Source organism: Magnolia sinica, chromosome 8 (genome assembly GCF_029962835.1).
Source record: "Magnolia sinica isolate HGM2019 chromosome 8, MsV1, whole genome shotgun sequence".
NCBI classification, from domain to species: domain Eukaryota; kingdom Viridiplantae; phylum Streptophyta; class Magnoliopsida; order Magnoliales; family Magnoliaceae; genus Magnolia; species Magnolia sinica.
This window is the reverse complement of record NC_080580.1, coordinates 11,089,354-11,113,901: the sequence shown is the minus strand read 5'-3', so window position 1 is coordinate 11,113,901 and position 24,548 is coordinate 11,089,354. Positions and strand designations below refer to the sequence as shown.

Below are 24,548 nucleotides of genomic sequence, written 5' to 3'. Positions count from 1 at the left end.
TTAAAATATCCTAGATTTTGATATTATGGTAATAATATCGTTTTATCAATTTTCGAATTAATATCGAGATATTTTTAAATATATCAAGATATTTGTCAGAATGTTGCTGGTATCTGTACTGTGATAGGTCGTGACTCATGTGTTGTCACTTTGTTCCATGAGCTTTTTGTAGGAGATGACTACGAGGGATGGACGGTTAACGTTCACTGGCGGGGCACACAGTTCTATCGTGACATCTGTTGGCGATAAACGGAATGAATGCAATATTCCGAGATAAGAAAAATCTGCAATCGAGATCTTCAAACGGCCGCGATAGCTCAGGTTACGTGTCCCATTTGGTAGAAATATACATAAGTAGATTTCATAATTCTCTAGACCATCTAAAATAGTGATCCAACCCAATTTCTAAGTGTAATGAATGTAACACGAGGAGGAATATAGATAAGATCTAGACTATCCATCTTCTTGTTATTTATAATGAAACGTAAAATATCAGGTTGATCCAAAACTCAAGTAGGTCACACCACAATGAACAATTGGGATTGGATATGCACAATATTAGTTGTGTGTGAAGCCCATTACGACGTGGAGACAGAATGTAAGCTAAATTTTTATTTTAAAAAAAAAAAATCATCTTAACATGAGATGACAATTTACTTCCATTAAGCGAATATATATATATATATATATATATATATATTGTAACATAATTATAATATTTTATATTTCATTTATAACAATAGTAATTTTCATTACAGAATTATTGTATTTCTTCTTGAGGCAAATTATTATTTTACTATAATAGATTATCTGTAATTAATACTATTTAGAATCAATAGTTAAATTGAACTAGTATTCTGATGAGTGGACTCATAATGACTCTATACAAAAAGATACATTTGTGTTATAAGGGATCCAAAATTAAACAGTCTAGTTTCTAAACAGTATTCCAAATAATGGTATAATGGAAAAGTTATTTTGTACTAATAATAATATGTCTTTAAGATCAAAAGGATGTGTCAGTTCAACATCAACATCAGAAAATACCAATGTTATAAATAGCTTATTAATAAACTATGAGCATTATACAAATAATTTTTTTAATTTGTAACTCCCCAAAGTACTTATTAAAAACATATATAAAATATAAACACTTGAATTTATATCAAATTATACAATCAAAATTGTAAAAAAAAAAAAAAAAAAAAGGTTAATGTATAAGATTTAGTAGTAGCCTTACAATCATTATCTCAAGATGTGATCATCAAATATATTAAGAAATACTACAACTATTTACATATATGAGTAGTTCAAGTAATAATTAAACATTTAAATATAGATGAATTAAATATCAGTTTTATAATTACACTTTGAGATGATAGGCATAAAAAATTTCATGACTCTTTATTAGGCATCATAAAATGTATTTTACATGATGGAACAGTATATGTTAATTGTTATGCAAAATATATAGTATTATTATAAGCGGAAACGCTCACCTGCGAACCAGTTCGTACGTACTACGTACGAACTTTTTTGAGAACCCGTCATACGTGATGTGGATCCAAAATCTGAACCGTTCATGTGAAGCAGCACCTCGTGAAACCCCCCGGGCCCAAGTTTTACTTTGATCTAAAACTTTGATGGGCCATGGAAAATGAAAACAATTTCATCCCTTGATTTGCATTTCTCTTTGTTATGGCCCACCATAATTTTAGATCAGGGTAAAATTTTGTCACATAGGGTTTCATGGGATTCCACATCACATGGACCGTTCAGATTAGACACCCATGGCACGTGTGCAAAGGTGCACACATGCATAGGTACACAGGGGAGCATGACTCTTATTATAAGATCAAAATATATTATATGTATCAACATTAAATATCAAAATAAGTTGATATAATCTAAATATGAGATCATCACCCATAACAATAGTTCATATAATACATTATAAAGTAACAAATACATGTTTATTATAAAGAGTACTGGTAGAAAACCCTAAAGGTAAAATAATGTTATTATAATCAGATGTAACTAAGTCTACAACTATAATATCTAAAACTATAACATGGGACGAGATTACATTTATACGCTTCAAGACAGATTCAATCACCAAGAATTATAAAAAATAATGATTTACAACAAATAATTGAATATTTAAATAACAAAATATAATTAACATTCACACCTATAAGACAGATTACCCTTAGCATGTAAGAATTTAAAATTAAAGAAAAGAAACTACCCTCTGTTTTAAAGATAGAAAAATACAGACCATCAATATATAGGCAATCAGAACCTATTAAAGAACCACTAGAAATTAGAGGATTTTAAATACAAAAAAAGATATTAATCATCCATATTATGTTAATACTGGTAATCAAGAATACCTAACACCAACTTACTCACAAATGGAAGATTCATTAATATTAATGATAGCAAAAGAACTTAAATTAGATGAATTTAACTTAGCTATAGAATTTATAAAAGTTTATAATAATAATAATATAAAAGAATTTTATAAGACACATCCAAATAAAAGAAAATATGAATTTATTAAAAGATTACATTATAAATATTGTGAGACAAACAAAATATGTATTTATTTCTTTAAATGGTATAAAAATGGAGAAGAAATAAGATACTATAAATTAATGTAACAGGTAAAATTACTCAAACATAAAAAAATTTTAGAAAATATTAATAAATATACGATCAATACACCTACCAAATGAACAAATAAGTATTATTGTAAAAAATCATATAATAAATAACACTCTTTTTGGATCAATCTAATCAATAAGACTGTTACAACTTGTTATATTAAGAGAAATCAAGATAATTACTGATCATTTTAATAATGCGAACCAATATTTACAAACAATTGGTGAACAATTGCATCGATTAGAAAATATTTCAAATAAAATATAAAATATTGTTTAAGAATTCTACATGAACAAGATTAAAATGTTGTCCATATTAATTTTATAGACATTCATGTTAATCTTATAGACAATACTGATCAGTTTCAATAATACATACATTCACCTGCAGGACTTATCAATCAAAGATTAAATTTATATATTTAAAACACAAAAAATTATTATATCAGTAAAACTATTTAAAGATTTCACTGAAGAAATGCTAGCGGAAAGTATAAAAAAATTAGCCTCATACAATTACCAAGTACTAATAAATTAACCACCTCCATATAGAAAAATGTTGTATTTTTAGAAGAAATATTAGACTTCTTTACTATAGACAGTTATTCAATGACCTTTAATCAAGACTCTTCTTTATATGATAAGGGTATTTAACAGTTCACCCAAGACATTAATAATCTCAACCTCTGATCCATAACCCTACCACACACTAGCAATTATTATCTTAAACCTACACCTGTTGATTTACAATTAAAAAAATGATAACAAAATATACAAAGTGTATATAGTGCTAGAACAATCTATGAATGGAGTATAAACGACCAATTTGAATATCAAATTCTTAGTACTATTAATGAAATCACTATGACCGCCACCGTTTACAAGAGTAAAGGCATTGGTGATTTACCATTACCTAAATTATTGGCTCTGATTTTACTAAATAACTCAAAAGCTGGTGGGATAACTATCTAACACAAGATGATCGCTGGTGTATTTTACGTTCTTATAAAACAGATGATAATAATTAACCAATATTAGTTCAAGGAAAACCAATATAATATGCACTTAATACTTTTATTTTCACCATCCTTAAACATTTCTTAGGAGATCCTACTAATATTATGTAAAGAGCAAGTAAAATACTAAATTATTTAAAATGCCCTACATTATCAGATTTCATATGTTATAAGATGTCTTTATTAGTAGAGTTATGCTTAGAATAAATTAAAATGTCATATATTGGAAAAAAAATTTCTATTAGAATTACCTAAATTATTTGAAGAAATAGTAAAATTAAATATAATAAAATATTATACTTTCATAAACATTCTTTATGATAAGATTACTTATGAAGATTTAATATCTTTAATTGTAATTTAATTATTAACTTTATGTTTTATATATATATATAAGAAGAAAGAAAGAAAACTAAGATAGAAATAAAATAATTATGTAAACAATTTGGTTATAAGCATATAATAGCTCCTTTAAGAGAAAAAAAAAAAAAAAAAAGACTTCATAAGAAATATTTCAAGAAGATGTTCAAAAGAAAGTTTAATAAATTATATTTATGGAAAAATAAATATCCAATAACAAAGAAATCTTACAAGTTTAAAATAACTTAAAAAAATAAAAAAAAGGTTTATATAAGACGTATAATAAATAACCAGTATATTATAAATGTGATAAGGTTGAAGATTTTAAAAACAATGGCCTTCTTAAAAACAAAATAAATAGTTTATATATAAACAAAAATTTAAGAAAAAATTTATATAACATATTAAAAGAGCACTCCAGCTATGATTCTGAATAAGAAAAATTAAATCTTTTAGGACTTGTTTGATTTTTCAATTCATTGGGAAATACCATGAAAACATATAATAATTATTTTTCCTATATTTACCTCACTTTTTTCGATGTTAGATTTGATAACACGCATTTTTAAAATGAAAATCGAGAACGCCACAACATATTTATGGGTTTCACCGTGATGCGTATCACTTATCCACACCGTTAATCTATTATGCCTGATGAATTTATGACATGAACCAAAAAATGAGGTATATCGAAAACTCAAGTGGACCACGCCACTAGAAAAAGGGAATCAAATACTTACCACTAAAAACCTCTCAGGCCCACTGTTTCTTTTGGTGTGGGCCATTTGAGTGTTCAATCTACCTCATTTTTCGGCTCATGCCTTAAAATATTGTGTTAAAAGGACTAGACGGAATGGATTTATCATATACATCACCTTGGGGTCCAAAAATTTAAAATAACTCTTTTAATCTGGTTTCTAAGGTAAAAAGTACGGTGGATTTTTATATGATTTTCAAACGAGTGAAATGGTGATAATTACTCATTTCACAAGTATTTACACAGCTACTGAAAATCAAACACGCTCTTAGGCTCAGACTCTGACCATGAAGTAAAATATATACAATATGATATTCAATATTCAAATTCAAATTCAGAAAATAATAATAATGGTAAAATGAAAACAAATACAAACTACGAAATATATTTAGGATGTACAGATAAAAATTAAAACATATATATTTTAACTAATGAACAATAAAATCTAATAGATTAGTTGAACATATATAAGACCATGTAATAAGATAAAAATATTTAATAAGCCTATAAGATACAGTGACGAAGACACACTAGAAACAAATAATTAAAAAAAAAAATCCTATAACATAATAACAATATTATACATATTTCAAATACTAAAAGAATAAATACTTACATTATGAGAATCAAAAAAAGAAATAAAAAATAGCAAATAAAATATGTAAAAATTAAAGTGACAAGTTAACATATTAATCATATATTTTTAAAAAATGTCTATAAGAACAAGTAGCAATATTATAGTTTTAGGGACAACATGGATGATCATTGAATAATGTTTTCTATTTTATTTGAAATATTTTTTTACTCAATTTAATTGCTTGTCAACTGTTTGTAAATATTGGTTTGTGCAATTATTCTGATCAGTAATTATCTTGCTTCTTATAATGTAATAGGTTCAGACACTCTTACTGATTGGATTGATCTAAAAGGAGTGACATCTACTGTATAGTCTTTTACATTAATACTTATTTTCTAATTTGATGGGTACATTAATTGTATATTTATATTTTCTAAAAATTTTCATATTTGAATAATTCTATTTGATACATTAATTTCTAGTATCTCGTTTCTTCTCCACTTATTATACCATTTAAATAAAGAAATAAATGTTTTGTTTATCTCACAATATTTGTAATATAAACTTTTAATAAATTTATGCTCTCTTTTATTTGTATGTGTCTTATAAAACTCTTTTCTATTATTATCATTATAAACTTTTATAAATTTTATTACTAAGTTAAATTCATCAAATTTAAATTCTTTTGCTATCATAAATATTAATGAATTATGCATTTGTGAGTAAGTTAGTATTAAGTATATATTCTTAATTACTAGTATTAACATAATATGAATGATTAATATTTTTTTAGTATTCGAAATCCTATAATTTCTATTGGTTATTTAGTATATTTTAATTGCTTAAATATTAATGGTTTAGATTTTTTTATCTTCAAAATAGAAGGTAATTTTTTTCTTTAATTTTAAGTTCTTTTATGTTAATGGTATTCTGCCTTATAGGCGTAAATCTTAATTTTACTTTTGTTATTTGAATGTTTAATTATTTATTGTAAAAATCATTATTTTTCATAATTTTTTATGACTAAATTTATTTTGAATTTTATTATTGTATAAACGTAATCTCATTATATCTTATAATTATAAGTAATATTGTTATAAACTTAGTTACATCTGATTGAATTATTTGGAATACTATTCAGAGGCTAGACTCTTCAATTTTGAGTCATTTGTAGCACAACAGTATCTTCTATACCAAGCATATCGAAATATAATTATATACGTAACTGGTATTTAATATATCTCTATTTAAAGGTTTAATTCCTACTTGAAGTAGCTATATATGTAAATAGTTGTAATTTTTTTAAATATGTTTGATGATTGCATCTTCAGATAATAATTATAAGGTTACTACTGAATTTTATACATTAATAGTTTTTTATACAGTTTTGATAATTTAATATAAATTCAAGCATTTTTATTTTGTATATGTCTTTAATAAGTACTTTAAAAAGTTTCCAATTTAATAAGTCATTTGTATACTTCTCATAAAGTTATTTATAGTATTAATAATTTCTAATATTTATGTCAAATTTACTTGTCATTTTGATCTTGAAGAACTATTACTATTTGTACGAAATATTTTTCCATCATACCACTATTTGAAATACTATTTAGAGACTAAACTGTTCAATTTCAGACCTCTTATAACACAATGACATTTTATCGCCTAAAACCATTATGAGCCCACACCTTATAACAGTAGTTCAATTTGACCATTGATTTTGAATAGTGTTAATCACGAATCAATTATTTATAATAAAACAGTAATATGTTTAAAAAAGAAGTACATCAGTTTCATAATAAAAATTACTATTGTTATACATGAACTATAAAATATTGTAATTATGTTACAAAAGATATACATATATTTTAAATAGTTAAACAAGAAATCATTTAATAAAAGTAAATTACTATCACATGTTAAAAAAAAATATTAAATTGAATTAAATAAACAAAAGTTCAACATACATTTTATATGGCTCTAATACCATTCTAAAAGAAAATATATAATCAACACAATTATTAAATATTACGATTCTAAAATTTCAAGTTTCAACTAACTATATTCATTTAAAATTTATATTTATTTTTAAAATTATTCTTATAAGTAAATCTATTAGTAATATTACTAATAAATTATTATTATGAAATCTATTTTAAAAATATTTTATACAAATAAAAAATAATTCCAATATCACTATGAAAATGTAGAGAAGAATCTCTGAAATAGTTATAATTATCATCAAAAACTTTTTTTCAAGAACAAATAAGAAAATGGATAATAAAACGAACAGACACGAACTGTGTTCATAAGACAATCTTATTTCACTATCTAAATTGGATTTAAATTAAAAAATGTGAAAGAAATTATAAGCTTAATTATGAAATAAACACTTACAAAATATGCTTCGAAAATCAATGCCCATATTGTGTAGGTAAGTGTGTAGGTGTATGGGTGTGCGTAAAAAATAATAATAATAAATAAAAAGAAATTTGATGCCATACACCAAAAATAAAATAAAATATAAAAAAGTTGTGTACTATGTCTTCTTCACGTGAGGTATAAGTATGGTGCATAGGATGAGTATTTTTTAAGTATAGGAGTGGATGAAATCTTACCGCGATTGGATGAGGTGATCTAGGAATTCATCCAAGCCACTTTAACCCTTAACTTTAGGCCAACCTTGGTGTGCATATTATATATCCAAGCCGTCCATCAAATTTTTTAAAACATCTCAGGACGTCAGTTCAAAAATGAAGCACATACAAAACTCAAGTGGACCGTACCATAAGAAACAAGAACAGTGGTAGTTGAACAACACCACTAAATACTTCCTAGGGCTTACCTTATTGCTTCCCCAATGTTTATTTGCCATCTAACTTTTTGACAAGGGCATACAAAACTGATGGAGGGATAAAAATAAATATCGGCTTGATTCAAAACTTTCATGACCCACGATAAGGTTTGAATGGTCAATCACCACTATTTCCTACAGTGTGGCCAGCTGAGATTTGGATCTGCTTCATTTTTGGGCTAATTCCTTAAAATGATTTGGAAAAACGGATGGACGGCATGGATATACAATACTTACGTCAAGGTGGGCCCCACGATAAGGGCGGCACTGTTTTCGGTGGGGCACACAGCCATACCTATTCCGATCCCAACTTTGCCAGTCCGAAGGACATGATTTGGCCGGGGCAGCGCACCGCACATTCATGCTTCATCTGTGTGGACCTTTAAATGCGGAGCGAATCAGGTAACACTTAGTGTTTCCCTGACCGTTGGGCCCACTTTTGTATATTTGTTGTATATCCACTCCATCCATCAGTTTTTTCAGCTAAATTTACAACATATGCCCAAAAAAGTGGAGTAGATTTATATCTCAAATGGACCACACCACAGGAAAAAATTCATTGAACGCTCACCATAAAAATTCGTAAGGCTCACCATCATATTGAGTTTTTTTTTTTTTTTTTTTTTCTACGCACGCACACACGCTCACACTGTAGTGGAATTTCACCACCTATGGGTACTCGAACTCTTGACCCGGTGTTGAAACTCCTGAGAGTCTACCACAGGAGAAAGAGTAACGACCCACCATAATATTGATTTGCCAACCCGTTGATAAATTCACACCGACCTGGACGAATGTAAAACACATATATCAGCTCGATCTAAAACTTTGTGGCCCACAAGAAGTTTTTAATGGTCACTGACCAGTGTTTCTTATGCCGTGGACCACTTGAGATGCAGATATGATTTATTTTTGATATCATGCCCTAAAATGAGGTGTAAAAACTGATGGACGGAGTGTGTATATATAACACGTAAATTAAGGTGGACCCCACTGTTAGGTCTCAGCCACTAAGATGTTACCCTGGACTCCCCTAATCCGCGCCCGTCACATGTGGAAAACGTGTCGTCATCCTGGCTGTTAATCTCATGGGCGGCCACGTGTATAGGCTACCCGCAAAATGGTAGTATTTCGACTACCTTGACCATGCCCCTTTTTTTTTCCTTCTTCTTATTTTAATTTTTGCTGGCTGAATGTGGACCGTTGCTTTTTTTTCCTTTTTTTCTTTTTAGCTAACGTTCCTCCTGAAGGCCTCCGATCTGATGACCGCCCCATTCTGTTGTTCTCGCTTTTGGATTTGGTCCGTCCGTTACGTTGGCCACGAGTTCAACGATCCAAATCGCTACATCGCCATGTGTTCGCTTGAAAACGCTAGTTCGATAGCTGTGGCTCTGTCGCGACTCAGGATCGAGCATGCGTCGCACCGACTGGGCCACATGCTCAGTGGTCCAGTGATCAGAACCGTTCATGCTTTGAAATAAATGTTTAACAGGCCATTTTTTGGAACTTATACTTAACCATCACTATCTCTACATGAAATTTAGAACTACTGAAATAGAATATTTCAAGGCTAGAATTTAACTCTAAAAATAAAAGGCCAGTTAGTATCTTCAATGAATTTCATGACTGCGTATAATTAGATTATGTATTGTAGTTATAATATTATGGACGGTTTAAATGACTCGGATTCGGTAGTGACCACGTACAGTTGTTCAGATCACGTGTGCACGTGATGGCGTAGAGACCGATCAGGAAATCAAGTAGCTCACGTAAATCAGCTTCAACACGTAACGAGGTGGACCGATTCTTTCTAACAGCCCAACCAAGGAAAATCGACCACGTAGCCGTTCTGGTTGCTAAAACGGACGGCTGTCCTTATTCGGCCTTTTACGTGTACGGATGCTGTTGGCTCACGTCGCCAGGGGGAAAATATTGATTCGCATCGAGCTTACGTGTCCACGTACACGTGGCGTGATCACGTCAACGGAGTGTTTCGTGCTTCCCATCTTATCTCTAGGGAGAAGATGGGATGATACGCCTGTTAATGAGAAATTTAGTGACCGTCTATCTATACACATGCACACTTGTACTTTATAAGTGGCACATATTTGCATTAATCCAAACCGTTCCAAAGATAGGTCCACTTGTTAGTAGGAATTATTCCAAATATCGGATTTGATTGGATAATTTTGAACTTCTGTTAATGGTGGGACAGTTGTCCTTTCTTTTTTTTCAATTCAATGGTCATCAAACTGCTAAGATTATCTAATGGTAGGGCCCATCTGAAATTTGTATGCATATGAAACTTGGTCCGACCCCTCATCCAAGTGGGACACACATAATGGATGGGCTTGATTTGTGAAACACGCATCGGCGGGCCCAACAACTGATTATAAATGTTTTAATGAGAGAGAAACTCATTTCTACTTTTGTACATGGTGTGGCCCACAAAAGTCATTGATTGACTTGAATTTTAATCTCAAGGCCCACCATGAAATGGTGCATCTGACTAATAGGGTAGATGTTCAACAAGCATCACGATGGAGCCCACGCAGCTCAACTTCACGAGAAGTTCCCATGAGCTCGACCGCATGGAGACCGCTTTACGCTCGAGCGCATAGTACCTTTTATATATAGCCATACTTACCTGCACACCTACGCATGTGTGCACCTTTGCACACGTGTCATGGGTGTCTAATTCTAATGATCCATACGATGCAAAATCCCAAGGTATAAGTTTCCACCCACATCTAAAATTCTAATGGGTCATATCAAAGAGAAATGTATATCAAAGGAGAAGACTGTTTTCATTTTTTGTAGCCATCAAAATTTTGGATCAAAGTGAAAAAATTAGCCTAAGGGGTTTCATGAGGTGCTGCTTCCTGGGCCATTCAACTTTTGGAGTCACATCATGCACGATGAGTTATCAAGCATGAATTCCGTGTGTACTAGTGCGCAGGTGGACATTTGGATATATATATATATATATATATATACACACACATATATACACACACACGGGTGACTAAATGAGTCGCTTATAAAGCCCTAGGATAACGTTTTGGCCTGATTTAAAATTTCGATGATTTGATGAGCCATGGTAAAGTGGTAATTCCTTAGCTCTTGAATTGCCCCTCAGTCACTATATCATGACCTACCAGATTTTTCGATAAAGCTAAAAGAGTTACCCTAAAAAGTTTCATTAAGTGACTTATCACTTAAATTTAAGAACTTAAATACAGGAACTTCCTCTATATTACGTTAAACAACTTATTTACCTAAAAGCTCTAGTCGCTGGAGGATTGCATATCAATATATATTAAGAGATCTTAAGTGCTACGTGGCAAGCTTTGGTGGTAGCACGTTTCCCTGTTGCCGAAGGACCTGTGACTAGGTTGCGACATCAGATAGTACCATGACAACTTTTTTACTGTTGCACTCTTTGGGCGTATGCATATGTACGACGGCGGCTGACACATGATGGCATTCTTAAGTCTGCCACGTAGCACACTCGCATTGATAATAGATTGCGAAATTTTGTTTTAGGGCTGTTTGGATTGCCCTAAGGTAAAGTAAAATTGTCATCGATTTCATTTTGATAGCTCTCAGAGTTAATAACAAAAGTCGTTGGTCTAAATAGGAGTAAGTATGATAAAAGCATAATGATAACTTTTATCATATGTTTGAAAGGAAGTAGATTTTATGTAAGGATGGAAAGCTAGGCAGGGCTAGCATGATGTTGTGAGAAATTCACCCCTTTCATCAATTCATCCAGTGACATATGAATTTTATGGATGAAATGGTGGGAATTTACTCTTATGTATTCCTCACATGCGGCTTATTTGAGTTTTTGATTTGAGTCATTTTTTGCCCCATCGCTTAACATGATCCTGCAAAACTAATAAAAATTTGGAATCCGCGTCGTGTTTGAAAGAGACAGCAACTCACTTAAAAAAAAGTATAAATTTTAAGTTTTTTCTTCAAAGAACAACTCTATAGCCAGCATGATGTAAGCATATTTAAAGATCAAGTGGACCACACTGTAGAACATAGTGAGTTCAGCGGTGGACATAACTATTCCTGTTGTGAATCACTTGAGCTTTGGATTTGCCTCATTTTTTAGCTCATGCCCTAAAATGATTTGACAAGAGGAATGAATGGCATGGATGAAATACATAGATCATGGTAAGGCCCACAAGGTTTTGTCACATGGCATGATACCCAACACTAGACTTGTTTGAGATGTTGTACATTTTCAGAAAATGCATTGACAAATAATTATTACTTATTTATAAAACTACATGTAATTACACCAAGTGCCTATTTAATTTTCAAATTACATTGTAAATACACTATAAAATAGCTATCACTCCTTACACTTGTAATTGCAACTCTCACCCCCAAGGCTGAGGTTTACGAGTCCAGTGTTTTGGTGCAAAAGGAAGGTGGGAAAATATTTTGAGCATAAAAACTGTGGGGCTTACCATGATGTATATATCATATCAATGCCGTTTATCCGTTATGCCGGCTCATTTTAGGGCATGAAGCAAAAAATGAAAGAGATCCAAAGCTCAAGTGAATCACACCATAGTAAATGGTGAGAATTGAACGCTAATGTTGATAACTTCATAGGGGAGCTGTTGAAAAGGAAAGATTTAAGAAAGGCAAAGAATAATATTAACCTGCTATTAAATTACCTATATAAATAATTGTTAATGTATATAGAATTTTAATCCTTTTACTTGTAATTTCTACTTCAGCTTTATTTGACTATAATATACAAACACATATGCTTGCATTAATTATTTTTCATTCTATTTTATTGAATTGAAAACATATTAAACCCTAACTTTTCATTCTCCACACTTTTTAGTGTTTACATTGTCTATTGAATTTTTTATCATCTTTTAATGATAGAGAGCAACTAAACCCATCTATTACATGCATTATTTTTTGCCTTTTAGCATTTTGTTGACTATACGCATGACAAATATCAAAACTGTGGCCCAATATGCACCAAATCAATTGACAAGTTGGCTACCTAGGGGCAAATGGAAACAACAAAGGAAGAAAGAGGGTGTAAAGGGGTAAAACCATAAAAAGAGATATTTGAATAAATTTTAGGGAAATCATTTATACTCATAGAAGAGAGGATGCAAGATATGCATGCACTCAAAAAATTTGTGAAACACCATGCTAAGCCACAATCCCAAATCACAATTGCCTCAACAATCCTAATGTTGATTTATGGACACTTGTTTGTTGGAATAAAATCATTAAACATTTTTCATTTTTAATCATACGTAGACACCCCCACCTAAGAAAATAGGAGACTACAAGATTTCAATGTAATTTAAGAGAATTGGCTTCCAATCAACTCGAGAAGAACCGCAACGCTAAACGGATTAAATGGAGAAGATCCCTGCACCCTCCCGGAAACATCTAGGTCAAAATCAGGCTAAAGGTAATCAGGCCCACCAAAATTTGTCAGATGGAATGCAGGATTGCTGAGACGGAAAAAATGCCTCAAATATGTGAAATACAAAAAAGTGCACTTATTAGCCGAGATAACTCTTATCACTAAAAGAACCTTGGAAAAACCAAGATTTTGTCATGTTAACCCCGATGAGAATAAAATATATCTAGTCCATAATAGTACAACTAATTTCCTTCATTTCTCGACTTCAAGCACACCCAAGAGATGCTTAGTTGCTTGAAAATTTGATGAGAGTCCTTGAGAAGAGGTTCTATGGAAGATCTCCCTCCACCATGCCAGAAGGCTACCAAATTCAAGCGAGAAAAGAGAGAAAATTGTCAGAAAAAAGAAGTTCACCAAACCCTACAATTAGGGTTGAAGTTGGGAAATTCGATCATCTATTTGGTTTTCATTTATAATTCTCACTTTTCAAATCAAGCTGCATTCTACTCCACATATTTACTATTATAGCTTTTGCATTCATTTCTTTTACTTTCTTATTGCATTTATCTTGCATCTCTATAACTATTGTTTTCTTTCTTTTTTCTTTGCTTTCTTACTCCAATGAATTAGCTTGATATTGGGCATAGCGTTTCCACAAGCTGATCTGGATATAATTTTTCTACGGCTTAGTCAAACTCCCATTAAATTCAAAATTCCTATAAAGTAGAAATTACAATTTGTGCGGATGAATGATGGTGCCTAACCATTTCATTTTTTTATCTCAAGGCCCTTAAAATCTTAGGCTGTAGACCAACTACAGAAGTCATTTGAGTTAAAGAAATCTTTTGATTCATCCACTCCTAAGCATTTCTATAGTTTCTATCATACCATAGATCCTGAGCTTTATTGGTTAGTAGTAGCTCAAGAAAAACATATCATCACATTTGAGTCATACTATACTGCATATATGTATCCAAAAGAGATATCAACATGGTCACGCACTTCATTCTACATTCACACCATCCAATCAATGTTTGTCTATCCATTTGCGATAATCACGTAATCTTTAGTTAATGGATCTAAACTAGGTTATTTGAATAATTTTATTTTGAGTTACAAACCACAAATGCAATTTTAAGTAATTTTGAAGTGCATATGTGTTGAAGTTATATTGTAGGAGTGATCCCTTCTTACTTTGGTGCCTGCCCAAATCCTTGTATAACTTGATTTTTTGTTTTAACAAAATTACAGGTGGTGTGCTAATATTTTTTTGGGGAAAAAAAGTAATTTTGAAATGCCCATGTATCACACACTGTACTACACTAGAGTAATAAATTTTATTTCTTTTTAGGCATAAATTGTTTATAATAATACATTATTTTGACATTATCTAATGAAAAAGTGTTTGGTGTGCTTGTTAAAAATTAAACCTGCAGTTATAGGAGAAGTTTTCTTATATAAATGTTGTTTTAAATGGCAATTTTTACCATTTTCATTGCAGGCTACACCTCAAACACATATGGCACTTTCCTATTGGGCTAGAGCTTGTGGTTTCAATCTTGTGATAGTTAATCACCATTTTACTTCCCACGTGCGGCCCTCGTATAAACTATCAATGCCATCAAAAATTTGGACAGGTTCTTGACCGAGCATATGGGACAATGATCAAGAAATCCTAACCATTCAATTGAGGGCTATCAAGTGAATAGGAAGTAGGGTCCTTATTCATGCCTCAGTGGTAAACTCACAAGAATTTCAACTCGAGTTCATAGGTTCAATTACCCATTGTGACGAAGGGGAGAGAAAGAGAGTGTGTGCGCGCAATCTGACCGTTGAATTTACGGAAAGGATTTACATAGACAACATGTGGGCACCACAGAAGGTGTTGCCGGTCCATATTATACCACAGGCCAAATCCCGTAAAGTCCTAATCTAGGTTAGTTGTTTAATGATCCAAGCCGTTGATAGCTGGGCCTAACCATGGATGGCCTATGTGCGGAAGATCATAGCTTTGCAATGTTTCACCTTTTTCTTGGTTGGATCTGAACCATTGCGGGTATGTTGACCAACTGCTGAAGGGTTAAGATTCATCCAATTTGGAGACTCTCCCGACACATGCCGTCAACAGTGGGGCCCACAACATCAACCATGTGGACCACTCAATCGTAGGCCCCATTTGGCCCTAACACCAAAATCGGGTACAATCTTTTGGGCCCGGCAGCAGCGTGTGGGACCACACGTGGCATGACTTCTTGCATGACGATGACATGTGCATGTGTGCACATGGGAACTGGGCCATCAGATGGCAAGTGTGAGTGAAATCTTCTAGACTAAACGCTCAGCTGCGCACCAATTGGCAAGGAACTCGTGCGAACTTTTTTTTAGAACTCATCATGTGAGTCCAAAATCTGAACGGTCCACGTGAAGCAGCACCTTATGAAACCTCGCTGGCCCAATTTTTACTTTGATCCAAAACTTTGGCGGGCCATGAAAAATGAAAATAGTTCCTCCCTTGATTTGCATTTCTCTTTGCTATGGCCCACCAGAATTTTATCAGGGTCAAAATTTATGGGGTTTCATGGGATTCCGCATCACATGGACCGTTCGGATTAGACACTCATGACACGTGTGCAAAGGTGCGCACGTACGCTGGTGAGCATGCTTCTATACATACATAGATACATAGAGAGATATGGAACTATAAGGTGGACCAGACCTCATGGGAAGTCGAGCTATGCGGGCGGCCCCACCGTGATCTAGAAGATGGCCCCGATAGCATAGAATCAAGAAGATGAACGGTTCAGATAATCACCTAAGATGCAATCAGAGGGTGAAAACTGTCCGTGTGGTTGGCACGTACCCTATAAAAAACCCTTGATGTGATCTCAAGAGACCTTTCCCTTCTCAAACATGGCCATGGATTAGAAACTCTGGGACCCCTTAAATCTTCTGTAACCAAACAAAAATAAAAATTGTTGACATGACCAGTAGTGACTACCGCGTTGTAGGTGAGACGACTCACACAACCCATGTTTATCAGAAAGAGTCACGCTCGTGAGCAAGTTCCCAGTGACTCAAATGTGAAAATCTCATCAAATCAGGTCAGACTGCACCAGAGTTTCAAGTCAAGCTACCGAAAGTTGACTGTTCATTCTGTTCAGCCATACTGGTGGGTCATTCCCAAAACATCACATAATTAGATAAATCCTAGCCCCCACATAGAGAATTAATCATCCATTGGAATCTATTGTGACCATCCAAATCCACAAAATCTAATTCAGGCCCACCTTCCACCAATCCAGCTTGTCATAGTGGACATACAAATAGGCAGTTTAGCCAACGGTCCGTCTGTTGCATGAATGCATGGATCATTTAAAGTTGGGCCCACCAGTATGTTTTTTTGACTGAACAAGAAATGTGCTTGGCTAAACTTTGTAAATCTTCTAAAGGATGTCCAGTGTGATTTTTGGGACACTAGCCAGCCTACCAGATAAACGGTCCAAATCTTGAGTGTACCAGGTTTCCATGAAGATGTTCAGACTCGGTCGGGTGGTGTGCCAACCAAATCCAAGTTGATTTGGACAAATCTATCGGAATTGTCCGATTCTTAGAACCATGCCAGTACATCCAAACAGTAGTAACCAAGTTCACAAAAGAGATGCAAAAGAGGAGGATTTTACTCATTTTTCTAACTTCTTGGTTATCTACCGTCATGTCTAAATTCTAATAGCAACAGTTATGTGGTTTAAGCATATGATATTCCAATTATAGAGAATACCTCAGTCGATATCTCCGTAGCCAATCCTCACCTTTCTCGTAATAATCCTGCCTGCTAAAGGTTTGCTTGGAGAATCCAATCGCAGCAGCACAAGCAGCCGCACCCCGCCATGCATCCAGAATGGGATCAGATGCTCTGATTACTCTTATAGGTGACTGGAACGGGCGTATTTTCCGAATCCCAGCTTCCAAACGTGCATCCATGCCAGGAAACAGACAGCTCCCACCAGTCATAAGGATCGAATTGGTGATCCTCTCCTCAATAGAATCATCCTTCATGGGCAATCTCCTTATGGAGATACCTGCCATCTCGTCAAGGCCTGCCTGGTCAACGCCGACCATGTTTGGCTGAAAGAGGATTTCGGGGCACCTGAACCTTTCAACCCCAAGCACAATCTGGAAATCTTCGGCTGTGAGAGGACGGAACCGTGGCAGATCCGAGACAGTTTGAAAAGGTCCAATGTCTAATTTTGGAACAAAAGTTGGGTCTATGTCCTGTATATGGCCATGGTCCAAAAGAAAATAACCCACATTGGCAGTAGAGTTTTAGTAAGAAACAAATTCCAAAATTAGCATAACATACTTGACTCCTAACATAAAAGAACCTGATTTCGACATGAGGAACTGACCTGGAGCCGAGTACTGATACGAGAAAGTTCTGCCTCATCCTCATCCAGCCCATCATCGTCATCATCATCATCTTTGCTCATCAGTTTGTAGAGTTGCCAATCTTCATCTCTAGCCCCAAAAGTGTCCTCACCCTTCCCTCTATCAAATGCTGCTGTCGTCAAGAGGCGCATCCTTTCTTTCTGGGCAGCATTCAACCGCTCGCCACGGCCCACACCACCCGACAGATTTTGGTTCCCATTAGTACGGCCGCCGTTTGTCTTCAGTCGTTTCCGCTGCTCAACTTTTTCAGAGAGCTCTCTATGTTTGGCACGTAGCTGTTCTAAATATCGCTCAGGATTCTCTCTGTGATGAAAAAGGACAGACATGTGAATCAAACCAAGAAAATCCAAAAACCTGAATTTCCTTGTATGACCAAAATCACTACTGCATTTGAATGTATTGAGGTATCTTTAAGTTTTCTAGCTCTACTTGTAACAAGCCAAGATAACCAGATTTCTACTTAACCAGAGTCAGACACAGAAAAAACACACCATCAATGCTAATCAAAAGGAAAAAGGAGTGGTAGATTGGAAGGAATGGCTGTCATGCTATTTGGTGAAAACTTGTGGGTGTTGTTTTGGAGGAATTATATAGTCCTGATGCATCAGGGCATGTACAGGAGAAATTCACCAAGTCCATACAAGTCATGCACATTGTTGACTGATCTAGACCATTGATAAGATGAGATAAGACCTTGGATGAGCCATGTCCAAAAGCACTCTAGATTTAGAAGATCATAAACCTTTGATCATTATCCTACAAATAGACTGAAGAAATTCTTTTATCGGCAAATGAATTGACTGTGAACATGAAAAACAAGAAAGCAACAGTCTGGAAAAAAGCGCAGGGAGTGGATGACAAGGATCTTCATGTCTCGAAGATTTTGTGCCTGTCGACAGTGCAACCCATCAGATCAGCAGTTTTGAGTCACCGAACTATGGGCCCACTTTTAAGTGTCAGTGCATCAACCCAATATGTAGGTCCTAATGCACCAGCCAGCAATAATAGCTCGTTGTGAGGTGAGTTCTTAAACAAAAGACACAAAAAGAAACTGTAAGTAAACCAATTTCTGTTTTGGAAAGTGCAGAAATGCACATTTAATGCTATTTGCACGGCACAGACTAGCAATTTCAAATAGGCTTTTATCTCAAAGATGCAGAAACGCCAATCCAAAACCTGCCCGGTTGAGAGTGTCAAACCAGCTTGAAATGGCAAGTGAGCAAATGCAGCTCATGAACATATTTCACGATTGGCCATTCTGCTCAAATGTAGATACAGCAACTTCCAAACGCGTCCTCTGGTTTCAGATGTAAAATATCATTCAATCAGTTGTGCCTTCTCGAAGAATGACGCAAAATCAGAGGCAAAGTTCTGCATGTATCCTTAGCCCCTTAAAAGTCTTCAGATATATTCTTAGGGTGTTGGCTCCAGTTGTACAGGCACCACTGTAAGCTACGGTGATACTGGCAATATGTGGGGCCCACATTATGTGTTCACAAAATCCAACCTGTCCATCAGATTTGCCACCCCAAGTTGCCCACGGGTCCCAAAAATAAGCCCTCAAGAAAACTCGGATTGGCAATGGCACAGGGAACAAGTTGAGAGTGGATGGACAGCATTGATTTCCAGTGTTGTGCATAAAGAATCAAGTCATTCAGATGCTTGATCTGGACTAGATGAAGGGTCAGGAAAAATATCAGATGGTTTTACAACTTAGGTGGGCCCTCAAGAAAATCAAGGGTGTGCATCCTCTTCCACCTTGTTCCCTTTTCTGTGGCCCACCTGCATTTTATTTTGGGCGGAATTTTGGGCCCTGGAGCAACTCGAGTGACGCACAGTGTTCGAGTTATCGGTATCGCTACAATTTTTGCTGGCTGGAAATATGGAAACAATATCGTTATCACCAATAATATTGCCGATAGCTGGAAATGCAGAGAAACATGGGGAAAACAGTGGAATTTTTCAGTGAAACTTCAGAAGATGCTAAAATACAAATATATGCATATTTAGAAATCAAAAAATTGCAAAAAGAATACATACATAATAAGATTCAATTTAATGGCGGCCTAAAGTAAAAGCATGTGTTGTCGTAAGAAATCGGTTCAATAGTAACCAAAATGAGTTTATAATACAAATGCATGTACAATACAATAACTAGGACATGTAAAAGTATATGAAGTCAAACATGCATCCATCCATAATCTATCCGTGATCTATATAATACAAATGCAGGTATCATCCACCGTCCATTCATGCATACATATACACACATACAAACATGCATTTCATCATACATCTACGTGGCCATAAAAAAAATTTTAAATGGAATTTTTTTAGTAAACAGATTTTTGGCGATATTATCAAAATATCGTCAATAAACGGGCAATACAAGCGACACCTGGAATTTACACAGTAAAAAATATTGGCAATATAAGCGATACTTGGAATTTACTCAGCCGAAATTTTTGGCGATACATTAGCGATACATCGTCGATACCTGGAATTTTTTATACTACCAACGTTGTCAAAAACGCCATCGTTTGGCAAATCATGATGGGGGATGAATCGTATCGAATTGCAAATCATAAGATTTTTTATTATTTTCTTAAAATATTGAAAATTTTATATGAAAATTTAAAATAAATCAGAAAAATAAAATAAAATTTAACTCATCAATCATCCTTTTTCCATCAATATGCACCAAGTACCATGTCGTGATAGTTTTAAAGGATTCTTTATCTTTCTTTCTTTCTTTCTTTCTTTTTTTTGTCTTTCAAGAAATTTCCTTCAAAAATACAAGGATCCTTTGATAATTTATGTTCTTGCTACCCTTCCTAAATGTAGAATCACTTGATTTTGTAGACTAACGAAAAAGGATATTTTGATTTCTAACCATCATTCCACAATACATATAAGTCAACATGATCGTAACCATCATAAAAATATTCCAAATGAGTCATGCATAAATTTGGTGTCTCGACCATTAGGAAGTAAGAAATCTTTTCTTTTCTTTTTTTAAAGGCTCCATGATTTAACTTGAAGAGAATATATATCATTTAATCTGTTATAAAGAACAAAATAAAATAATTTACCTTTTCTAAACGATTCTTAAAGGCTCCACCAAATTAAAAACATAAAATGAAAGTCAAGTGAAGCTTCAAATGTTAGAGAACAAGTATAATTTAAATCGTAAATCAGGATTTGAATCATAAATCGTAGGATTCAAATCATAGAATCATAGGATACATATAAAAAGAGATTCAAGGGTGGGATTCAAATCATTTTGCTTACAATTTGAATCAAATCATAGGATTTTGACAAAACTGGATAGTACTAGTCTTATCAGTATCACCAAGCTGGAGGTACGGATAATATCGGGGATATTATTGATATATTGGGGATAGTCCGAACGATGGTGACGCATCTAATGGACAGGTCGGGTGGTGTTCATACATCACTTGGGCCAGCGGACCCCTTATTCTTATCGTTGCCTAACCCAGTCACCCTAAAACTATCAAATACATTCAAATTTGGAAGCAAGAAAAGATGTGTATCCTGAAGACAAAAGACCATATGTGTGAAGTTCTCTAAAACCAGCCAAGATAAGGATAAGGAGAGGTTTTGAGAAGTCTAGCTACGTACAACCGTTTTTCCTCATCCTGCTGATTTTGCCTTTCCCTTTCTAATTCTTCTTCAAATCGTTTCTGTTTCGCACGCTGCCGGCCCTCAGAGGATGTCTTGAGAAACGTCTGCTTCCTCTTTTCCTTTAGCTGCCAAGTGAAAACTTTAACATCAGTTTTTTTGGATGAATCGTATGTATGAATCACATGTATGAATCGCAAATTGGACTGAATTGTAAGATTCAATAGTGAATCGTACAATTCAGAACAAATCATACGATTTGATAAACAGCTCCCAAAACCAGCAGAGTCCAGTGAAAATTCTTCTTTTTTTTTTTTTTTTTGCATTTTTTAGGGCTTTTGGTTTTAAAACCAATTTAGGCCCCACCCTCATTAGAAAAACATATAATTCACAACTTTTGAGAGATTTTGGAGACTTTTGGAGCTTGTGGGCCATAAGAAACCTAAAGAAATAAATCAACATATATTTTTCGTCCCTCAACAGAATCGAATGCCACTTGTTGCATTCGATTTCTACATAAAAATAGGTAGAAATACATGTAAAATATTCAGTTATTGATTTCTATTTCATTTCTTTCATATATTGGTGAAAATATGGGCTTTTAGGGAAAAAAAAAATTAGAATATTTTGATTTTTTTTTCTTTTTATTTTTTCAGTTTTTTGCAATTCCTTTTTGGGCTTTTGTGTTTAAAAGTTATTTATACCCCACATACATTATAAATATCACTTCTTTTGAAAGATAGTGGTGAGCTTTGGAGTTTATGTGGGCCTAAATAGTTTTTTATTTCAAAATTTTTCTCATTTATTTCAAATTTTCACTAGTTTTCTTATTTTTAATCAATTTATTCTTAAAATGAGGATGGGGAAAATGTTATTTTTTGAATCATATAGAAAACCTACATTACATGTACACAGGATGGGAAAAGGGGTTATTTTTTAAACTTGATTGTGACATATTGACATGATGATATATACATGATACATCTTTTTGTTTCTTTGCATATTCATGACAAAATGGATGATTGATGTGTTTTTAAAAAATTTTGAATTTATATACATTTTTTATATGTTTTTTATGACATGTTTTATGAAAATCTGAAAAAATCTTACGATTTACGATACAATAACGATTATTTAACATGACCACCATAAAATATTTATTATAATGATAAGCAACAGAAGCAATAACAATAAATGAAAATAAATCATGGAAGCTAAGGGTGTGATTGGAAAAGAGAAAATGTATTATGCAGATTTCTACCTTTTCCATCCCAACAATAACAACAACAACAACAACAAGACGTGGGAACAAAACCATGATAATGATGACAAATAGTATTCAACAACAACATGTGGACTAAACCATGATGATGATGAATAGCAAACAAAAACAACATGAGCACTAAACTATCAATATAGGGCCTAAGGGATGATTGGTGATACAGAAAGTAAACCCGACCTCAAATAGGTGGGAGCTACAGAGATGGTAGAGATGATGATGATAATATCTGAAAAGAAGGTGAAGATTGTGATCAAAATATCAGAACTCCAAAGGCAGAACTGTACACTTATCCAGAACCTAGTAATCGATTCATTTATTACAAACACCAAATATTCAAGTATGCCATCGTAAAATTATAGGACTACCATTTCTATAAATTCTATGAACATATTGAATCCACAATGGAAATGGGAACATGGGGAGTGAGAATACAGCCACCTGCTCAGGCGTGAGCATGTTGTCGGGAACACCAAGCAGCTGAAACTTCTCGGCTGATGGAGACTCAACTTTCTCATCAATTTCGAGTGGTTCACCCTTTGCTTTCCGTAGTGATTGTGTAACTCTTACCACAGCAGACTCTATTTCTTGCCTGGAGATATAGCCAGTTACAGCTAGAAAAGATGAAATCTCATGCTCTGCCACATGCTCCAGCTGCTGCAGAAGAAATTCCAAGCCCTGAAGTTCATTTTCAAGCTCTGTAATTCTTGAAGTCCTCTTTGCTGCAGCCATTTCACGCAGCCGTTGGCCTTGTCTTTCCCTTATAGCTGCCTTCCTTGCAACTTCTTCTTCCGACGGTGCTTCTTCTTGGGGAGGAGGGATCCATGGGAGCTGCCAGCACCTAGTTTTCTCTTCAGCTTCCTTCGACCCTTTCTGTCACCAAAGAAAAAAGTTTGAAGAAATAATAAAGTAAAAGGAATAGCAGGCAGTGCACATAGGGCATTGCATTATATGCAGTCTGATTTTCGTACCATGCTCCAGCCCCGCTATATGGCCCATGACGTGGATGATGTCACAGTTGGTGTAAATGTAAGGCATGTGTATGGCAGATTGGCAGTTAACAAACACCGGTAAAGTCACCCCATACCCCACCCAGCTTAGTGTATATAGCAATTCCAATCAGCAAGCCTGGGTGGTTTCAGGTTTTGACGATGCAAAAGAGAGATTTATGGCCGAAGGGAAAGGGTCCCAATATTCGGAAAACATTCAGGGTTACACTTACTTGACTCAGAACAAAGATGTGAGAAACGATGCAATAAATGGCGTGAAACGTCTCTTTACAACTATTGTTACAGTAATTAGCTAGAAGCAAGAAACGAAAGCCAGAAATAGCTAGCTAGAAACACGAGTGTTTGTGAGGGGAAGAAGACTACCTAGTAACTATGCACTGGGCCAAACAATCAGGCCAAGGTATTATTGGACCTAGTTTAGCACAACTGAAGATGGAAGCAAGGACGAATCATCTCTAAGGCCATCAATGATACTTTGAATTACACTAATCCTATTACTGGGCATATCTGTAACCAGTG

The 24,548-nt window shown here is 34.0% G+C and overlaps 1 protein-coding gene across 2 annotated transcripts in view; it reads right to left on the bottom strand.

Annotated features, from left to right (window-relative positions):
* Positions 1-17,320: 17,320 nt before the first annotated feature.
* Positions 17,321-24,548, bottom strand: part of LOC131252862 (actin-related protein 5) — a 29,486-nt gene continuing 22,258 nt past the window's right edge. For both annotated transcript variants that reach the window (XM_058253614.1, XM_058253615.1), the window contains 4 exons: positions 23,461-23,892; positions 21,741-21,868; positions 18,059-18,401; positions 17,321-17,924 (listed from right to left, as the gene is read on the bottom strand). In XM_058253614.1, the coding sequence (XP_058109597.1) occupies positions 17,418-17,924; positions 18,059-18,401; positions 21,741-21,868; positions 23,461-23,892 (1,410 nt within the window). In that variant the 3' untranslated portion in view covers positions 17,321-17,417. The remainder of the gene's footprint in view (positions 17,925-18,058; positions 18,402-21,740; positions 21,869-23,460; positions 23,893-24,548) is intronic.